Source organism: Populus nigra, chromosome 1, assembly GCF_951802175.1.
Source record: "Populus nigra chromosome 1, ddPopNigr1.1, whole genome shotgun sequence".
In the NCBI taxonomy this organism is placed as follows: Eukaryota; Viridiplantae; Streptophyta; class Magnoliopsida; order Malpighiales; family Salicaceae; genus Populus; species Populus nigra.
Window position 1 is genome coordinate 25,894,238 of NC_084852.1, and position 20,546 is coordinate 25,914,783.

Consider the following 20,546-nt stretch of genomic DNA (forward strand, 5'->3'; position numbering starts at 1 on the left):
TTAATTCAACCACACTGTGATAATACTATGGCGTATTTGAAATGAAAAAAATTAAAAAAAATCCTTGCTGGCAGCACGTGTTTTTTTTGTTTTTTTAATATCTAAGGATATATTCATCATTTTAATGTCCTAAAAAAAAACACTTCTTACCTCGGATTCAAAGGTAATTTATGTTTTTTTAATGATAAAATAATGATTTTACTATTTCAATTCAGAAACAATGAAAAAGCTAAAGTGAATATTCTACCCTTTTAGTTTCTCTTAATAATATAATAATATAAGTTGTCTCTTTGAATTCCCGAATCCCATGCAACACTAATCATTTGAAGAGCATGAAAACCATGCCACTTTCTTCACTCTGGTAGCTATTGTGACAGATCTAAATTGACCTGCTTGTACATCTTAATAATCTTTCTAGCCATGGAGAAGGTAGAGAGCATTTCCTATGGAGAATCACGAGTGCAATTGCATGCCATGACTGATCAAAGTTAGAATCACAACGCATCCAATTAATCAGCCACCATTGTCCCTTCTCTTTGAAAGGAAGATTTGAAGATAGAGAGCAAGAACCAATTCATAGAAAGAATTTATTCTACATGGTCACTAATTCATCCAAAGAAATACAGCATCCGAGCTTTGATTACTTGTATTAGAAAATCAAAGCTTGTGTTGCAAAATTTGTTAATCAACATAATGGCGGATCATGGATAACGTTCCCATCAGAGCAATCAAATTACAATGAAGGTAAGAGTCCAAAAAAGCTTTGCTCTGTCGAGATGCATGTGAGCAAACGATCTGAGAAACTTTCATCACATCCATGCATCATGATGCTCTGCTCTGAATTTGAAACCGAGCTAGTCAGACAAAGCACAGTACAAGAACCTTTAGAACCTCTTATGAATCAAAACCATCAAAAGAAGCAACCGATTCAGAAGTGGTTTCAAATACAGCAGAAACTCCATCGCATGGATTAAATTGATTGAATTAATTCTCGGAATTGCCAAAAAGTTCCTTGGACAGCATTCCATCGCCATCCATGCAATGCAAACACTTCTACACAGCTTCCATCAAACAGGATGCTTCTTTAGAAGAAAGTGGCCACAATGGTGAAAGTGCAACCACCTTCCCAATGATTATCAGTGTTGGTGAAACTAACTCTTCCCTCGCTACTTTATTAGCAAGATCATTTAATTCTGCAAAAACCTGTGTGATGATTGTGAACGGCTATTGTCAGTTCATAGCAACATCATCACTTCAAACAGGCAAACTTCCAGTGCATAAGCTTTTTAGTTATCTTAAAATGTCGCCTCTTAATTTTAAGGATCAGAAGTAAAACAGATATGAAATGGAAACAAGCCTCCACAATAACAACAGTAATTTGCAAAGAGATACAATTACTCAGTATCAGCTGTAAGCCTTAAGCCTAACCTAAAACTTTACACAAGGAAGAAACATCAAAACTAATTCATTTCTGTTCTATTCTTTTCTGCATAGAATTTCTGTGAATTTAAATGAGGTGAACCCCTACAAGGCTTTTCCTTTAAATGGATTCTCCCATTTTTGGCATGCATCTAGTACACGTCCTAAAAACTTAAATAAACATTTTATCTTAGGTGAATCCTTTCATTTTCAGAATGGAAGGAATTTGCCTAAATTTGAACTGAAAAAAAATATCATTGTTTAACCATTTCACAAATTTTGCTATCAATAGTGTGCCAAGATAGAATTATTTCCATGCAAATATTTCTAGAAAATCACTGTTTTCCCTAATATTAACTAAATAATTTATACTTATGCTTCACATATTCCTTTGTTGATGCAACTACATTTCTCAATATGAAAATTTTTAAAAGGTGAACCATAGCACACCTCGAAATACATAAAGCACTTATTTAATAAACTCATAAAGTAAAACCATATCGGTATTTCAATTATATATAGAATTTCCAGTGAGGTGCTTGCCATATATGATAATAATCATACTCACCATGCGCTGCTGGGGTGTGGTCCCTCGCTCAACTGCAGCAGCTGGAGTATTTGCTGGCAGACCATGTTGCATCAACTTCAATGCAAGGGCGGGAAGAGTTGACAGGCCCATATACACAACCAAGGTTGAATCAGGGTCAGCTGAACTTTCTGCTACAAACAAGGGATCTGTTCCTCCATTCCTTGAATGACCGGTTAGAAATCTAACACTATTTGCAACACCCCGATGAGTCAAAGGAATCCCAAGCTCTGCTGCTATCCCTGAAGCAGAAGTAATACCTGCACAGCAATGAACAGAGAAATCACAATGCCATCCATACTATGAGTTTGTTTAACTTCCCAAACCAGAAAAGCATCAGGCTTGAAAAACTAATTAAAAAGGTGTGGTAGCAGAAAAGGAATACAAAAACCTGCAACACCCTGATCTAGTTATGGCATGCCTAGTTTTTCCACGTCAGGGGTTGAGTGTTCAAAGCCAGAAAAAACGTAGTATTATTCAGACCAGAATTAATTGAAAGATGAATGTTAAACTATATGCATTCAATTTCTTCAAACGATGTAATTCCAAATTTCTATCATGACTCTTGGAGATGGCTGTCATCTTCCACATTCCGAGACAACCAGATGCGCTCTCGTTGTGAGTCTATACTTGGTAATAGGATAAAGGAGATGTGCAGAATCATACCTGGGATAACTTTAACTTGGATTCCCTGCTGTTGCAAAAAATCCATCTCTTCTCCACCCCTCCCAAATACCTTTGAAACACAATGATATATGTCAACTAAAGCTCGACTATAAAGCTCATTACATTGCAATCACTGGCTAAATCTAGCAGCATCTTAAATCAGAAACTTACCAGTGGATCACCTCCTTTAAGTCTCACAACAGTAGCTCCTGCTTCAGCAAAACTTAAAAGCAACTCATGTATTTCCTCCTGAAAAAAAAAAACCTTAAAAAATGACTCCTTTGATCTCATTTCATTAAAAACCCAATTCCAGAAACTCTATAATCAGTATACTACCCCCTAAAACCATGCAAACCAACAAGCAATTCTATACTTAAATGGTTAACCAAGCATATAAATCCTGCTAAAAACCAACATAATCCTATACACCAATTAACAAAAAGAACTCAAAATCTTCAAATGTATAGGACTTGAAATTGACCCACAATCCTATACACCTATTTTGAAGTTGAAGCTAAATTCAAAAAGTTTAAAAACCCAATTCCCCCAAACGAAACCCAAATACCCAACTCTCAAACATCATACAAAATTGAATTTGAACAGATAACTAAAAGCCTCAGAACCCCAATCCAATAAGAAAATCTTGTCGAAAAACGAAGAGAAAAGGAGCTATCTTTTCTTGCTTACCTGAGTTCTGCTATGGTACCCAGCAGTCTTGCCAACATAAAGCAATCTAGCGTCAGGACCAACCAACTCCAAAACATCATTAGAAACCAACCTATCATACAACAAAATATCAGCTTTCTGTACCACTTTCACAGCCTTCACTGTCAACAACTCAGGATCTCCTGGTCCGGTCCCCACCAAAAACACATTCCCAGGCCCACATTTCTCCCCATCACCATCATTACCACAACAACTCTCTCTCTTTCTCTTAAGCACTTCAAGCAACTTCTTCAACTCGGGTAGCTGCAAAGCTATGTCATCTTCCCTTATAGACTCTGAGTCAGATGGCAAAGAGCATGAGGACGATTGATACTGACTTAACTCCACCTGGCTCTGGTAAAGCCACCGGTCCCTTTGGTATCTCTCAATTGAATGTTTCTCTGTAAAAGGCGAGCTCTTGTAGTGTAATGAACAAATGGGGTTTGTAATCAAAGAAGTAACCTTGTTATAATTCTGAGCTGACACAGAAAAAGATGAGAAAGCTTGGAGCTTGTACACAAGAGCCATGTTTATCAGTCAGTCTCTATGATTCTGAATCAAAGAGAACCCAGCTGTCAGAGAGAGAGAAAGAGAGAGCGAGAGAGAGAGGCTATTGTTGTGGAGTTAATAGAGACCATTTAAGTGTATATATGCATCGAAGGAGGGAGAGAGAGAGAAATTGGGTTTGAGGAGGAGTTGTGTTTGTGTTTTGGTACTTTGGGAGGCTTGGGAAGGCAAACTGGCCCTTTGGCCGAAGAGAGAGACATGTTTTCCTGCTGGGCAAAGCTTCAAAGATATCCCTTAATTATTGGGCTAGAATCAATTTTAATCTCAAACAAATAGTTTTACCAATTTTATCCCTCCTTGATTTTGATTTCTTAATTGGGGTTTCTATTAGAATTCATTGATATAATATTTTATGTCCCTTTTTAGAAAAAAAAGGTATAATTTAACGTATCCATGATCAATTTGGGATCGAAGAACTTGAATTGAGAATTTTTATGAGACATGGAGGATAAAATTAAAAAAAAAGGATTTGTTTAGAGACAAAATTAAAACTAAATATATAGTTAGAGAATAGTTTTGAGGATTGTTCTGCGCTTTTTCGTTTTTGCTTTTTTAGAGAACTGGAGACTAGAGAGAGAAGGTCTAAGGTTGTGTGCTTTTGGACTTTTGAAAGGACAGGTCAGGTTCTGGTTTCTTTCTATGATCTAAAACCTTTGTATTTATTAGCATGTGGAGTTCCATTAATACAGAATTTGAAAAGAGGTTTAAAGCAATTGGAACTGAATTTGAAAAGCCCAACTAGTTCCATGTATCTGATTGTTTTTACGAAATTTATTTATTTAAATAAATAAAAGATAAATCTATATTTTAAAAATTTTATGACTTAAAAGATAAACATAAATAAAATTAACTAAATAAAATCATGCCATAAAAATTATTATGCTAGGCCGAATACATCAGCAAAATAATTCTAAAATGAATATTTTTTATTTTAAAAAATAAACTTCATTTGTATAAAAACAATATAGATGAATTAGAATAATACGAAATAGAAATAGAACAATTAATTTTTTTTTTCAAAAAAAACATGCAAAAATCGTGAACTGGATCATGGGACTGGGATAAACAAATAAAAAAAACTTAGAGATAATCACAAAACCAATATTAAAAAAACTAATACGGAACAATAAGACTGTACAAAGCTGAATTCCTAACAAATCAAACGTTGAAAGATGAAAGAAGAAAAAAAAATTTTAATTACACAAAAGGATAGAAAAAAATAAGGGTGAGAAAAAAATATTAATTAGAGGGATAAAAATTTTCAATTTGAGGGTTTAATTGAAGCGAAAAATAGCTTTAATAAAATGAAAAAAAATAAAAAACAATGAGGGTTAAACTAAAAAAATAATAATAACAACAAAAAATTTAATTGGAGGATGAAATTGAAAAAAAAACTTCAACAAAAGTGCCAAGGATAAAATTAGAAATATGAAAAAAGAGGACCGAAATGAAAAACTAAACATATAAGAAATTGTAATTGAAGGACTAAATTGAGAAAAATAAAAACTTGTATAAATTGAAATGGAATGAAATAAGAAATTAATAGAATGATGACTGAAATTGAAAAGTAAGAAACAAGGAAACAATGGTGTACATTACCTATCAAGAGAGAGAAAAGAAGAAAAAAATCAAATGATCACCGGCAATAATTCGACCATTATGATATGTTATACATCACTTTATATGAAAACGGACAAGGTAGTGCATCTAGGGAGACAACAGAAGGCCAGTTATATTCACCAAGTGGCATCACACACATGTTAGAGCATGCCGAACTTTAAGCATTAAAAGATTAGAAAAAAAATATGAAAATACCAAAATACTCTCACGATCTCGACAATTACACAAAATATTCATATGAAAGTACAAAAATACCCCTGTTTTGTCTCTTTGAAGGTTAAAGATGTAATTGCATTGTACATTAAAATTCAAAAACCTCAAAAACACTTTTATCCAGCAACACAATAATTTTTTTACTCTGGGGGCAAATATATATTTTTACTATTAAGATACTTATGCAAAGTCAAGAAAGTTCTTGGTCAACAAGTCTATATTTTGTTAACTTTGAGGGCAAAAATGTATTTTTACTATGCAAAAAAAGAAGAAAAGACATAAATGTAATTTTACAATAGCCCAAGACACATTTTAATATGGATTGAGCTATAGTAAAGCATTCAAGCCATTTAGTTTTGTAAGTAACAATCTAAAGTATAGAAGACTAGGCTACTAAAAAAATTAATAAATCAATATCGAGAGTTTTTCAATTGCTATTTTAGATTGCATTAGATAAATGACCCACGCTACGCCGCGGATCAGGTTAATTTTTTATGAATGTAAAAAGGATGTCCATGTGATATCAACGTTTTAGAAGAATAAGAAAAATCAAATAACTTTTAGTAACTAAAAGAAGTCGCATGTGTTGTCAGAGCAGTGACCTAGAAAGCAGACAAAAACAAAACACCATGAATCGACCATCTCATGCTTACTTTCATATAACTAATTTAATTTAATCAAAAATTAAAATTCCTTTTAAAAAAGCTAGATTCAACAAAGGTAGAAAAACAATAAAGTAAACCCTTATTGCTTTCAAAACCATAGAAAACTCCTTAGAAAACAAATAAAAATAACAAAATATTGATGGATGAAATTGATAAAAAATAAACTTAACAAAAAAAAAAACCAAGCAAGCCCGGGTGGACTTTATAAACCCGAATTAATCTCTTAAACCCATAACTTGTTAAATTATAGAGCTATGCTAAACTAAATAGCCAAACACATGCCAAATTAAATGCAAATGATGAAATCAATATATTTAATTTAATTAAAAAACAAAATTCCTTTTAAAGAAGCTAAATTTAACAAAGACTGGAAAAAAAAACCCAAGGCAACCCTTGTTATTTAAAAAAAAAGATAAATCTCATAGAAAGAGAATAAAAAAAATATTAGAGGATGAAATCTAGAAAAAAATAGAGCTTAAAAAAAGAAAAAAAAAATCATGCAAGCCTGAGTGAACTTTGTAAATCTGAGTTAAACTCTCAAACACACAATCCATTAAATTCTCGATCCGGACTTAACGCAGGAGTTCAACACCTAAAAAATTTAATGTTGGAGAATGAAATCAATTAATTTAATTCAATTAAAAAATTCCTTCATAAAAGCTAAATTTAACAAAGATTAAAAAAAAATCAAGGCAACTCGTGTTATTTTCAAAGCAACTAAAAAATACCATAGAAAGTGAATTAAAAAATAACAAAAAGCTGGAGGATAAAAAAAAAAGGAAAAAAAAACTAACGAAACCATATATATATGGAATATTAACATACTTTTATTTAAATCATTTAAGCATAAAATACATTATGATATTAATAATGTGATATGCATATATCAAAACTATATGAAAACTATGTTTTATTATATCCAATATTTATGTTATCATCAAAACATATAATTAAATCATTATTATAGCCATAAGGCTAACACTTATATAGTAAAAAGAAAATTGTCAGGGGGAGCTTTTATTTTGTTAGACATTAAAGGAAGGGAGTTGCTGAAGTCTGTAAATTCAGACGTTGTAAAGAAATATCATGCTTGAATTTAATGTTATAAAAAAGTTAAAATTTTAGCCATATGGTTTTCAAAAAGATTTTTTTTTATTCTTTGTTTCTCTTAATATTCTTTGTTGAATCTTTGTCATATCTCTTTAAACATAATCTTGTTTTTGGTCCACCACATAACTAATACTGATATTAATTGAATAAACCTAATAAACATAAACATCAAAGAAAAAAAAATAAAAAGTGAGCTTATTTGAGTTCGAAGTGCATTTGGATCATCTCAAAAGGATGAGATTGCTAGAAAAATACCAAAATGAGTCATGATGAAAGAAGATAATAGAAAACAAAAGGGTGGAAATGAGTGTTAAAGGGTGATCCAAGGGGCAAATGAAGCTTTAATATAAAATTATCAAGAAACAACAAAGTCAAGACAAAGAAAATATCTAGAAGGTTTATAACCACATTACTTCTTCAAAACAGAGTTAAAATGAAAAATGAGTGTAAACCCCGGGGAAAAATAAAGGTTACTTAGATTGCAAACTAACTACATGAGAAATAAAAGTGAAGAAATTTATGCATATGGTTAAATAAAAATGAAAATTCAGAAATTTTTGGTTATAAGTTTCAGGACGAAATATTTCGAGACATTATAAATCAACTTGAAAATGTTGAGGGTTGAATTAAATTAAAGAAAATAAACTAAACTAAAAGTTATGGGGTGAAATTATAAGAAATTAAAAGAGATATAACTTAATTATAAGAAGAAGAAAAAAGATGTAGGGGCCTAAATGCAAATAAGAAAAATTTATAGAGCATAAATACTCCTATTCTTACCAAAATCTGCAGAAATTATAAGGAAAAAAAAAGAGAGTTTTTGTATTCATTCTTGCAAAATCAAGAGAGAAACACCAAAATTTCAAGAAAACCATCCAAGATTAAGGGTTTATAGATGGAATAAATACTTGTGGGCAAGGGATTAATAAAGAAATTGAACAAAAAAGAAGATGGAGGGCTGGCTATCATTAGATAAGAAAGGAGGGAGTTGAAAATTTTTCAATTGTTTGAATATCAAAACCTTAATTCATACTGGGCAAGGTGTTCTAAACATGATCTTATAAGTCATTGCAAATTCGATAATGAATTGATGCCTTGATGTGAATTATAGATTAAGGTTCTTAGACTTGAATTGGAGGAAAAGTATTTGTTGTTAAAATTAAGTTAAATTATATGTGATATGTGATTGGGGACGTGAAACCATGATAATTTATCCAGAAAATGTAGTTTGTGAAAGTTATGTGTGAAAGGAAGGGGGGTGACAAATCTGGACAGACTCGTCTCCTAACTTTCAGTAAGATTTCGGATAGGAGGATGAGGGAATTAGAATTGGGTTCTCCTTAATTCATAGAACTTGTAGCCTCATGTCTTAGCTTTCCAACGAGACTAATCTCGCTTGAATCAGAGTTCTATAACTCCAGATATAGTTAAAAATTTAAGAAGAGGTCAGACAGTAATAGTTCAAAAACGAGAGAGTAACAGTTGAATAGTAACAATTCAAGTGTTTGTTGATGAGCAATTTTGACTATCTTAGAGGTAGAACTGGGTTCTTCTTAATATAGAACTTGTAGCCTCATGTCTTAACTTTCCAACGAGATTAATCTCGCTTGAATCGGAGTTCTATAACTTCAGATATAATTAAAAATCTAAGGAGAGGTCAAACAGTAACAGTTCAAAAACGAGATAGTAACAGTTGGACAGTAACAGTTCAAATATTTGTTGACGAGCAATTTTGATTATCTTAGAGGTAGAACTGGGTTCTTTTTAATTATAGAACTTGTAGCCTCATGTCTTAGCTTTCCAACGAGACTAATCTCGCTTGAATCGGAGTTCTATAACTTCATATATAGTTAAAAATCTGAGGAGAGGTCTGACTGTAACAGTTCAAAAACGAGACAGTAATAGTTAAATAGTAACAATTCAAATATAAAGAAAGAAATGATAACTGGGGTTGGACAAAGAACGACAATAGTAATAGGTGAAATGAGAAAAACATAAAATATTAAGAAATGACTGAAAGAAAGATTTATTAGTTGTAGATATGGTTATTATAAAACATATCCTCGAGTGAGGAAAATTTATGAGATAAACCTGTGATTTGTAGGAGAAACCACAAGCATGGTGCAACAACAGCAGTATGGGAGCATGAATAGAGCTTCTATTGCAGGTAGGTGATCCGCTCCTATACTTTCTATTTTAAATTCTATAATTTAATATGTTATTGATGTGAGATGTGAATTACCGAACATTGGATATTAGAAGAAAGGAGGAAGAGTTTGCGTAATGATGCCGATATTTTGGATAGTATTTTGAATGTATGTGTATTCAAGGTGAACGGTTGTTGTGTGAATTGCCAAGTGATGAAATTATCGTTTACAAAGAAATATGAGAAGTGTGATTTGGGGTGTGAACTAGCATACAGTTAGTGTATGTTAGGATCCCAGGTAAGGGGATCGCCATGTTTGGACTAACATACATTTAGTGTATGTTAGGATCCCGGGTAAGGGGATCAAGATGTATTGACTGACATACATTTAGTGTATGTTAGGATCCCGGATAAGGGGATCAATCATGTATTGTCTAGCATACATTTAGTATATGTTAGGATCCCGGATAAGGGGATCAAGATGTATTGACTGACATACATTTAGTGTATGTTAGGATCCCGGATAAGGGGATCAATCATGTATTGTCTAGCATACATTTAGTATATGTTAGGATCCCGGATAAGGAGATCACCTTACATCGACTCCTACGGGGTGATGATGACAACAGTGAAATTGATATCGGTAATGTGTTAAGCGGAAATAATCATGGGTGGTTTTATGAGATCTTGAATGGAGGTTGATAATGGAAGAGGAAGTGGTTTTTAGTAATGAGAACCAAAATGGAGAAGTGAATAAAATATGAATGCATGTTTGCCTTTTAAAATTTTTGGATATTTGTATTGCTATATTATTGTGATATTCATATTTCAATAATATGTATTTTGTTTTCAGGATCATCGCATGCACAACAAGAGTAGATTCTAGCTTAGGTTCACCTTTTGTAATTTAAGTTCTAGGGAGTGTACCCTTGTATTTGGTAATATTACTACTTTTATTTAACTCAATTTGTATAATTGATGTTTAAACTTGAATAGATGAATTTAATTCTGTAATTTGTATAACTATATTTTCATGTATGCATGTTTATATCTTTATCCATCTATAATGACAACTGTTGTACAATGTATATCATAAAAATTATGGTTGATATGAATGATGATGTTCGTGGGATTGAGACTCATGATGATTGGGTTGAATTGAGTTAGGAGATATGGTATATATTAAAAGTGTAAACAGATTGTATGTCGATAACTTGGGACCTCCCGGTATAGCTGAGACTCCGTCGAAATTTCGGTAGACTTTAATACAAATATCATGAATATATATATATATATATATATATATATATATATATATATATATATATATATATATAATGAGTTACTTTATTTATCAATTAACATAAGATCGTTACTTTCTCCCGGATAAAGGGATGTTACAATAAGCCTACTATCATAATCATATTTACAATTGAATATAAGGGTTTGAGTTACGCGATCAAGTACATAAATTCCGAGCCAAGTATGATCATATGCTTTGACCATAGTTTAAGATTTCAAATTGTTTATCAATTATCCTAAAAAGAACATATTTCAAAAGATCCCTGCACGTTCATATTTCAAAAGATCCCTAGTTGATCATATTTCAAAAGTGTCATAACTTAAATTTTGATTTTTAATTTTATTTTTTTCATAAATAAAAAAAAAATTAAATGAAAAAAAATTAAAATCAGGTCAAGACAACGCAAATTGAAAGTGTTGAGGTTTTGTTAAGGTGGAATTATGCCTTTAAAAATTAATTTTGGTAGAAATTAAAAAAATTAACAAGTCTACAGACTCAATTTAAATTTGATTTGGTTTAATTAATAATATCGTGAGTTTAATTGAAGCATTGATAAGTTTGGTGACTTAATTAAGTTTGAAATTAGTTTAATTAATGAAATAAGTTGTTTAATTGAAGAAGTATTAAAAGTCAGGGCTGCTTTAGGTTTAAATTGCAAGCAATTAAAGTCCAAGGACCTTTGTGTAAAAGACACCGCAATGCAGAGTCTAATTATGATTTCTCCCAGGGGTCCGTTTAAACAAATGTTAACAATTCGAGGACTAAATTGAAAAACGGCTGCCCCGTCTAGAAACGGCGCCGTTTTTCATTTCCATTCATCGTCTTCTTCCTCTGGAAACAGAGGAGACCCCCTGCAAAGGAAAATATCAATCGCCGCACACAGGCCAAATTCAAGGCCGCATTGTCTACCCACAGAACCCATAGCATTTGGTTTGGTCTCCCTCACCCTCATAACTCTCCCCTGACGCAAGGATAAGCACCACCAACAGTCCAACAATGACAGTTGGTGTTTCCATTCTACCCAAACACGGAGCCAATTCACTCTATACAAGATGAAGATCCCAGAGAAGATAAGGATAAGGATCCCTCTCAAGCTCTGGCTCTATAAAAGGGGGAGAGGGGGAGAACCAGTGAAAAAAAAAAGACAGAGCAAAAAGGAGAGAAAACCAAAGAAATAATACAGAAGAGAGAATTGATTGGAGAAGCAGAAATTGAGAGAACAAAAGAAAAAAAAAAGGGGCCGAAGGCAGAAAGGAAACCAAAAACAGAGGCTTCGCCAGCAACAAGCACCTGCAGATTTTCGTCCAAAACGCCTGCAAACCAAGTAAGTTGTTTTCGTTCCCTCCTTTCACTTTCGTCCAACAAACACCTAATTAATTACCCTCCTCTTGTAGCTAGCGTGCGTGAACAATTCACGCACGCTTGCAGATAAAAGTCAGCCGGGTTACTGGTTTGGACCAGTAACCGGGTTGGGTTGCTTGGTGTAGCCCAGCTTGTACGGCTGGGCTAGATCCAACCCAGTGTAAAGAAAAATAATGGGCCGGTCTAGGCTTCTGGCCCAAATTATGTTGACTAAGGGTGTGTTTGAGAAAATATATCCTTATGCCTTGTCTATATATTTTATTTCTCTTTTATTTTGATATATGGTTAAATAAGTCTCATTTTTATATTAGTAAATTTCTGAAAATATTTGGGAATCTTCATAGATTTATTTATGGGCTTTCTATGTTATGCTTTTTTTTATTTTCTTTTGTGATTTGTTTTTTTTTCCATGCTATATGGTCAATATGTGGATCATTATTATTAAATATAAATATGTTGTGCAATGTTTTTTTTTTAAAAAAAGAGTAAATAATAAAAAGGGTAAACAAAAAGAAAAAGGCATAAAAAAATTATTTATTCTTCATTAAAAATTCAAAAATTTACCAACTTATTCATTGGTGTTAGAGCTAGAAATATTGTATTTTTTTGAGTTTGTGTAATATTTACTAACGTCAAAGTTAGAAATATTCATTGGCACTGTTCAATGACACTAGAATCAGGAATATGATTAGGAAGAACAGAAAAAAAGAGGATAAACTCTTAGCAATTTTAGATAAAACGAGTAATGTATCTTGCCTCAAGTAAGACGTTTAAGGGGTGATAGCTTTCTTTCCTTATGCGTAACCAGTCCCGGACTATAGAATCTCCGTTGATCAATTAAGATTTCTAGTGATCATAATATTAAGTGACGACTTCTTAAACGAGACCGTTTTTTCAAAGAACAAGATGTTAAATATCTATTATTTTTTCATAAAAAATTTTAATTGGTTATCACGGTATCTGAGAGTGATAAAAAGATTATAAGTCAATCGTTTAAAAAATAAAAAATTTCTAGTTGATAATTTTTTAAAGATTCCACGTCAATCATTTTTCAAAAGATCACTAGTTAATCACTTTTCAAACATTCCAAGATCATCATATATTTTTCAAAAATCCCAGGTTATTATTTCTCAAAAGACCCCAAGATGATCATTTTTTGAAGATTTCAAAATTATCATTTTTTCAAAAGATCCTAAGTCTCAGTCAATCGTTTTTCAAAGATCCCAAGATGATCATCTTCTCAAAAGATCTCAAGTTGATGTTTATTTTTTTAAAGATTGCTAGTTGATCATTTTTAAATATTACCAAGCCAATCCTTACTCCTTTCCATCTCTTAAAAAAAAAAAGAAATTACTTTGGTGTGTTATTTTTCCTTACAAGCCTAAAAGTTTCATGTATTTAGACCGTCAAATATTGTAAAGAGAGGGATAAAGAAGGTAATTATTATAATCTAATTTTAACTATTTTTTTTAATTTGATTTTTAAGAAGGTGAAAATTAATAATTAAAATATCAAAGAATGATTTAGATTAAGGATGTGATTTGACAACCTATGAAAAAACTAGGGATTATAATGTATGTTTCTTTTCTTGATATTTAGTTGAAATAAACTATAAGAATAAATTTAGCTAATCCTTTTCAAATATTGATTTTAATTTTTTTTAAAAGGAATAATTTTATCTTGTACTAGACTTTAAATTATCTATGCTTTAGAACTCTTGTATTATAAATATTAATCTTCGAGCATCTTCAAATGATATGCTAAATGAAAAGCCAAAAATAATAATAAAAATGTTAATTTGACTTTTCAATACTTGTTTTACATGAGTCAAGTGGGATTCTCAACAAAATACCAAAATACCATTTTTTTTACAAAACTATTATTTCTAAATATTTTACAAAAATGTCAAAACCTTACAATAAACAATTCATTAAAAATATTTTTTTTTCACTATTTTTTTTCCTTTGATTTTTTTAAATCCATGTTTTTTTGTTTATTTTCTATGAGATTATCATAATCTCATGACTTGTGCTATAGGTTTGGTTAGTTCATCCAAGTTGTTTTTTATGTCTTATTTTTAGTTGTTTTTTTCTTCTAATTTTTTTCTTTAATATTTGATTGATTGAGAATTGTTCAAGTTATCTTTAGATTTACAAAGTTGACTGAGAAATATCAGGTTGTTAAAATAGTTGTGTTTTAAATATATTAAAATACAATTTTCATTTCTAAAAGGTTTTTTTACTATTGGAGTGACTGTCTTTGTATCTTGTTTAATTATGATGGATAAGACATAATAAAATATAAAAAACTATATTTTATCTTTAATATATATTATTGTCAAACTTACTTATTTTAAAAAATAATTAGATATTTTTTTTTGCTTTAGTTTATATTAAATGATAAAATTAATAATATTATAATAATTCTCGTTATAAAATTTGAATTAAAAATTTCTCATTCTCAATGATCTTTTAAGATATTATGTTTGGTTTATTATTTTAGAGCTTAAATCACATAAAATCTAGCTTATAATATTTATTTATAATTTATGCATCATGCTTGATAATTGTTTAACAATGATGGAAATCAAATTATGAGATAGGAGATAAAGTCCGGAGTAGTTGGATTATAAGCATGATAAAAAACATCTACCTAAGGTTCGGGTAGTAATATAGCCAAGTCCAGAAACTAGGTACTATTTTGAAGGTTAATAGCTGGACAAAAAGGGTATGGCTCTGGAAAAACTGGTCGGCCAACTGTATTTACAAATTGATTCAGTTGATTATTTAGTGAATATTTTACTTTAAATCAAGATTCGAATATGTATACATGAATATTGTGAATTTAATGTGGGGTCATTATATTTTTTCCTCAAAGATGTTTCGAATAAAGAATACTAAGGTTTATTGACGATACAAAAAGAAAATGTATATATAGAGAAGCAACATGAGTTAGGTTGCTAGTTAGCCCAACCGAGGCCAGCTAGAACAAGTACCCTAGGTTCAAGGGTGGAGCCAGGAATTTTTTTATCCTGGGCTATGAATAAATAAACATAAATTGTTTTTAAATATCCATTATTGAATAGAAACTCTGGTTGTTTTCCATCACTTTATTAATAATGCATGGAAATTTTTGTATTATAAATCAAAGGATGAGCTAAGAAACCATACTCCATACCGATGAGAGTTAAGAAGATGGCAAAGATATGGTAAGTGCATGAAATATCATGAAGTTAGCTTGAGTATTTATTTATTTATTTTTATTAATATGGATATCTGGATCAGCTCATATATACTTCAACTAATCTTATAGGTCTTGAAGTTAATAACCATATAAATTTTAGTGGTCTTAAGATTTGTGGGATTCGAACTAGTGATCTTTAGAGATCAAACCTAGAACCTGACCAATTAGGCTACACTCTTCATGGTTGATTGACTATTTATTAGCTACTATAAGATGGGGCTAAAGAGTAGAGAGCATTTGGGAACGCGGTGCAAACCGCGTTCCCTTAAAATTAATTTTTTTTGCTAAAAATTAATTTTTTTGGTATGTTTTGAATCATTTAGATGCGTTGATTTTAAAAATAATTTTTTAAAAATAAAAAAAAACATCATTTTGATATATTTCAGCATGAAAAACACTTTAAAAAACAATCGCAACCACATTCCCAAACTTATTTTTTTAATTTTATTTTTTAAAATTAAATTTTTTAATTTTTTTCTATGAATCAAATACATATAAATTGGGATATATAAAATGGATTCTTTTATCCGGAATAGAAAATCCTAGAAATTTATTCAATGAATAAGAAGATAAATTAATGGGATGCTAAAGGCTAAGAAGCCCAATGAAAAGATACGAGGCTAATAAGAAATAATGCAGAGGAAATATTTACATATCCGGATTTGAAAAAAGATAAATAAAAAGGCTATACTTATAATTATAAGATGGGATACTATATTTTTTTTAAGATTAATTTTTTTACCTGGGCTACAGCCCACCTTAGTCTTTTATGCTCCTCCGCCCCTGCCTAGGTTAGATTGCCAGCCAGAGCCCAATCAGGCTCTTCCTCCTCTTAGCCTTTCTCATTTTTTTTTCTCTCATCTCTCCATTTTCCTCGCATCTTTTTATACTCTGGCTATCCACATGTTTTTCAGCCTACCTAGTGCACACCACACCACCCTATCTCACCGATAAACAACTTCCCTGTAGCTTCTTAGGCTAACCTTTCCACCAGAAGCCGTCCTTAAGCCTCACTTAGCTATCCTTACCGTCAATGAATTGTTCTCAAGCACCGACCTATCTTTCAATGGCAAGCATGGCATGCCAATCAATACTCAACTTTCTAGGAAAGTAGATATTCCCCAGTATTTTCTCTCTTTTACCAGGAAAGCTTACACGACGGCAGACTCAAGAATGGCTAATTGTATGTCCCGGCGATAAAGCTTTCTGCATTGCTGATTAATGTTTTACCACCAGACATCTGCATGCTGAATAAAAAAATATCACAAGAGAAAGCGGTAAAAATTAACAGGAAAGTAAGAAACTACAATGGGAGCTCTGGATGATTTTGATTTTCCCTCGTATTTCTTAGGTCTATGTTCGACTTTTTCAACATTGGAGATCCAAGAAGGTGATGGCGATGAGAGACCAAAGCAGCTGAAAATGGCTGAGAAACAAACCATTACGTGGCTTTCTCTTTGTTCTTCGATTCTGTAGAGTACTGTTTCTTTAGCTTCGTATCAATAAAAGGAAATTATTAAGAAGAACAGAATTTCCTGATGAGTGTTAAGAATTGTAGACTTCTCTATTCTTCATAATAATAATAATAATAATAATAATAATAAGTTAAATTTTTATTGTATAGCTTAACTGAATAGGTTTGAATTTATTTTTTTAAAATTACAGATTTAAATATTATAAATTTTAAAATTATTTAAAATTTATAGAATTGTTAACTTTAAAATTTTATAAAATTATTTAAAATACATGTAATCCTAATGTTTATTATTAAAAAAAGGAAAGTAAACAAGTTCTGTTTTTTTTTTGTTAGACTCAACAAGCAAGAACAACTAAGTTTCCTGGTTTGACAAAAGACAAGACGTTAAATCACTCACATGTTTACGAGGTCTTCAAGGCCAAAGTAGGAGGATAGAAAATTTCAAGAAAAACGTGAAGAAGCACGTTTAATAGTTATATAATTTGGACTTGGAGGGCAAGGAGATAAAGGAGTGCTATCAGATAAGTGTCCACAGTCTCGATTAATTTCATGGTTGACAAATTAAGGGCTGATTTCCACTTTGTTTGCTCTTTGAAAGAAATCTGATAACTGTTGTTGGTTTTTTTTTCTTGTTTTTTAAAATAAAATATTTTGGGCTATTTTGGCTTGTAATTGGAGAGCCATCAGGTTTTTTTTTTCTACATTTTATTTATTTATTTAAGACATTAAAGAGTATTAAGATAGATAAATTATAAGGTATCCGTTATGCATTGCTCAGATAAATATAATAAATACACGTATTTGCTTTGACCAAGACAAAACATATCACTCTCAATTTTACTTGGTCTTCATAGACCCTCTATTAGAAAAATGTGAAAAAAAAAAGTTTAAACATTATTTAGTTCTTGACTTGCAGAGGAAGGAGCACCAGAAAAAGTGTTAGATACGTGTCCAAGTCTGCATTAATTCCATGTATAATAATAAGTCTAAGATGGCGTGAATCAGGTCATGTCGGCCATGGCTGAACCTGGCCATGTAATCATGCTCGACAAAGTTAAATTAATCTTGCATCCTCTTGACCTGGCCATGTAATCATGCTCGACAAAGCCTTAAGTCCGGCCTAACCTCGGTCTTATATGGACAGGACAATTAACACATAAATATTTTAAAAATAAATGAAATAACATAGCAAAAACAATTTAGTGAAATAATATATTTTTATTTATCACAATTTAAAACACGATATATATTAAATTTTATGTTTTTAAACCTTAATAATTAATTAATATCATGATTTAAAATTATTACATTAAATAAAAATAGAACGAGCACTTAAAAGTTTAATTAAAAATAAATTGAAAATAATTCTAAAAAGTATAGCTTAACTAGTCAGTGTTTAAATTTGTTTTTTAGAGGTTACCGGTTCGAATTCCACAAATTCTAGGGTTATTGGAGACTTTCATGGTTGTTAAGCTCATGAAATTGATTAAGGTACGTGTAAACTGGTCTGAATACCTATATTAATATTAATAATAAAAATAGACGGAGCACCTTACGGTCTCAAGGCCACTTTCTTCTCCTCCTTGTATGAGCTCACCTCATCCATCTATTGCATTCTCATCGATAGAAATTTACATGTTATTAAACTCATGAGATTAATTAAATTATGCATAAACTTGAAAGAATATCTATATTAATAATAATAATAATAATAAAAAATAAAACAGGCTGAGCACTTTACGGTCTCAAGGCCGCCTTCTCCTCCTCCTTGTATGAGCTCTGGCCCTCCTGCTAGCTTGAAAGGGAACGTCCATTGATAGGGACTTGAGCTCCTGCTGCCGAAGTGATTGTGTGTCTATGGCTAAAATTTTCTTTCTATTTTATTTCTCAAGAAAATGGATATTTTAATCCAAATTTTGATTTTCTTTTTAAAAAAATTTTCAAAAACAAAATTAAAAAAAATAATAAAACCTAAAAAATATGTTCTTGATTTATTTATACCATTTTCAGTATTTTCCAAAAAAATTTAAAATAATAATAATAAAAAAATATATTTATTATTTTAGTAATTTATTTATAATTGTGGAAGGGAGAAGAACAATTCTAAAATTGAAAACTCTCTCACTAAGCAATTTAATTTCTAATTCGATAGTTCACAATCAGTTTTTTTAATTTAAAGGTTTATTTTTCTTTACTTTGTCTCCAAATTATCAAATATATAATAAGAATTTATTCTTGAAATTCAATAGTTAGTTTTGATATACTTTGCCTTCAAACTAATTAGATTTTTACCTATACGGTTACCCACAATTTAAAGGGGAGTTTGAGAAGATAATTAGTTAGAAAAAAAACCTACTCACAAACACACCTAAACACTCTCCCAAACTCAGCACACACCACAGACTCTTCTAAAAAATAAATAAATTAAAAACAACAAAAAAAGGGCAACACTGAGAGCCTCCTAGTCTTCTCTCCTTCCATCGCCATAAGAGCACAAAAATAGCCCCCCTTTCCTCTCGAACCACAGGAGCTCCTCTCCACCATCCACTACTGTGAGTGGCACTATAACCATTAACAACCCTTTCTGCCAGCTTCACTCCTCTCCTTTTGTCTTCCCCAACAACGAGATCTCCTTTTTCTACCCACCACCGGCGGCTAAGCAACGACAACACCACCTCTAAATATTGAAATTACAAGTGAATTAATATTTAAATATCAAAAATTAATTAGAAAATTTTTATAATTATTTTAAACATTCATCAATTTTAACAATACACGAGTTTTGAAAAAACCCTTTCCGCCTTGAAGGATAGGTGCCCATTAAAATAAAAAACTATCGTACTAAATGAGTCCAGAGTACTTATCTAAAAGAAATATTTTATCATATTTTAGCATTTTATTTTACAATAATTACAAAATAAGTAGCTATAGATACCCATTAATAGCAAAAGTATAGCAATAATATTTAATAATTTTTTCCAAAATTAATTTCTATAATTAGTATTTTTTTACTAAAATGATCCCACTTACTTTGACTTGCCTTACATTTTTTGACACCATATGTGATACATAATATTTTTTTTTAAAATTTTTTAATTAAAAATATATTAAATTGATGTTTTTTATTTTAAATTTCAACATTGTCATATCAAAACTATCAAAAATAAAAAAAAGCATATAAAAAGTTAACTTAATACTTTTTACTATAAAAAAATAATTTAAAAACTCTTTAAAAAATAAAAGTTACTCCAATACTAAACTACCCGGAAGACTCGAACAAGCTTAAGTAAGACTCGAACAAGCTTAATCTTCGCGAAATGATGGTGAGGATGCAAGTTGTATTTTGTTATTAACATGGAAATCCATAGATTTCAAAACTTTTCAATTGCTTTTTGGTTGCTAGTTGCTAAATGGGAGTCACGTGCATCATTGCATGGCCATGGACAGTCGAGAGGCTTAGATTA

At 31.0% G+C, this 20,546-nt stretch overlaps 1 protein-coding gene across 1 annotated transcript; it reads right to left on the reverse strand.

Moving 5' to 3' along the window:
- Positions 1 to 556: 556 nt before the first annotated feature.
- On the reverse strand, positions 557 to 4,117 carry LOC133680938 (S-adenosyl-L-methionine-dependent uroporphyrinogen III methyltransferase, chloroplastic). Its single transcript, XM_062103988.1, has 5 exons — positions 3,359 to 4,117; positions 2,843 to 2,920; positions 2,672 to 2,741; positions 1,988 to 2,265; positions 557 to 1,203 (listed from the first exon to the last, which is right to left on the reverse strand). Exons 1-5 carry the CDS (start codon positions 3,902 to 3,904, stop codon positions 1,054 to 1,056), a joined length of 1,122 nt encoding a protein of 373 aa, XP_061959972.1. The 5' UTR covers positions 3,905 to 4,117; the 3' UTR covers positions 557 to 1,053.
- Positions 4,118 to 20,546: the final 16,429 nt, after the last annotated feature.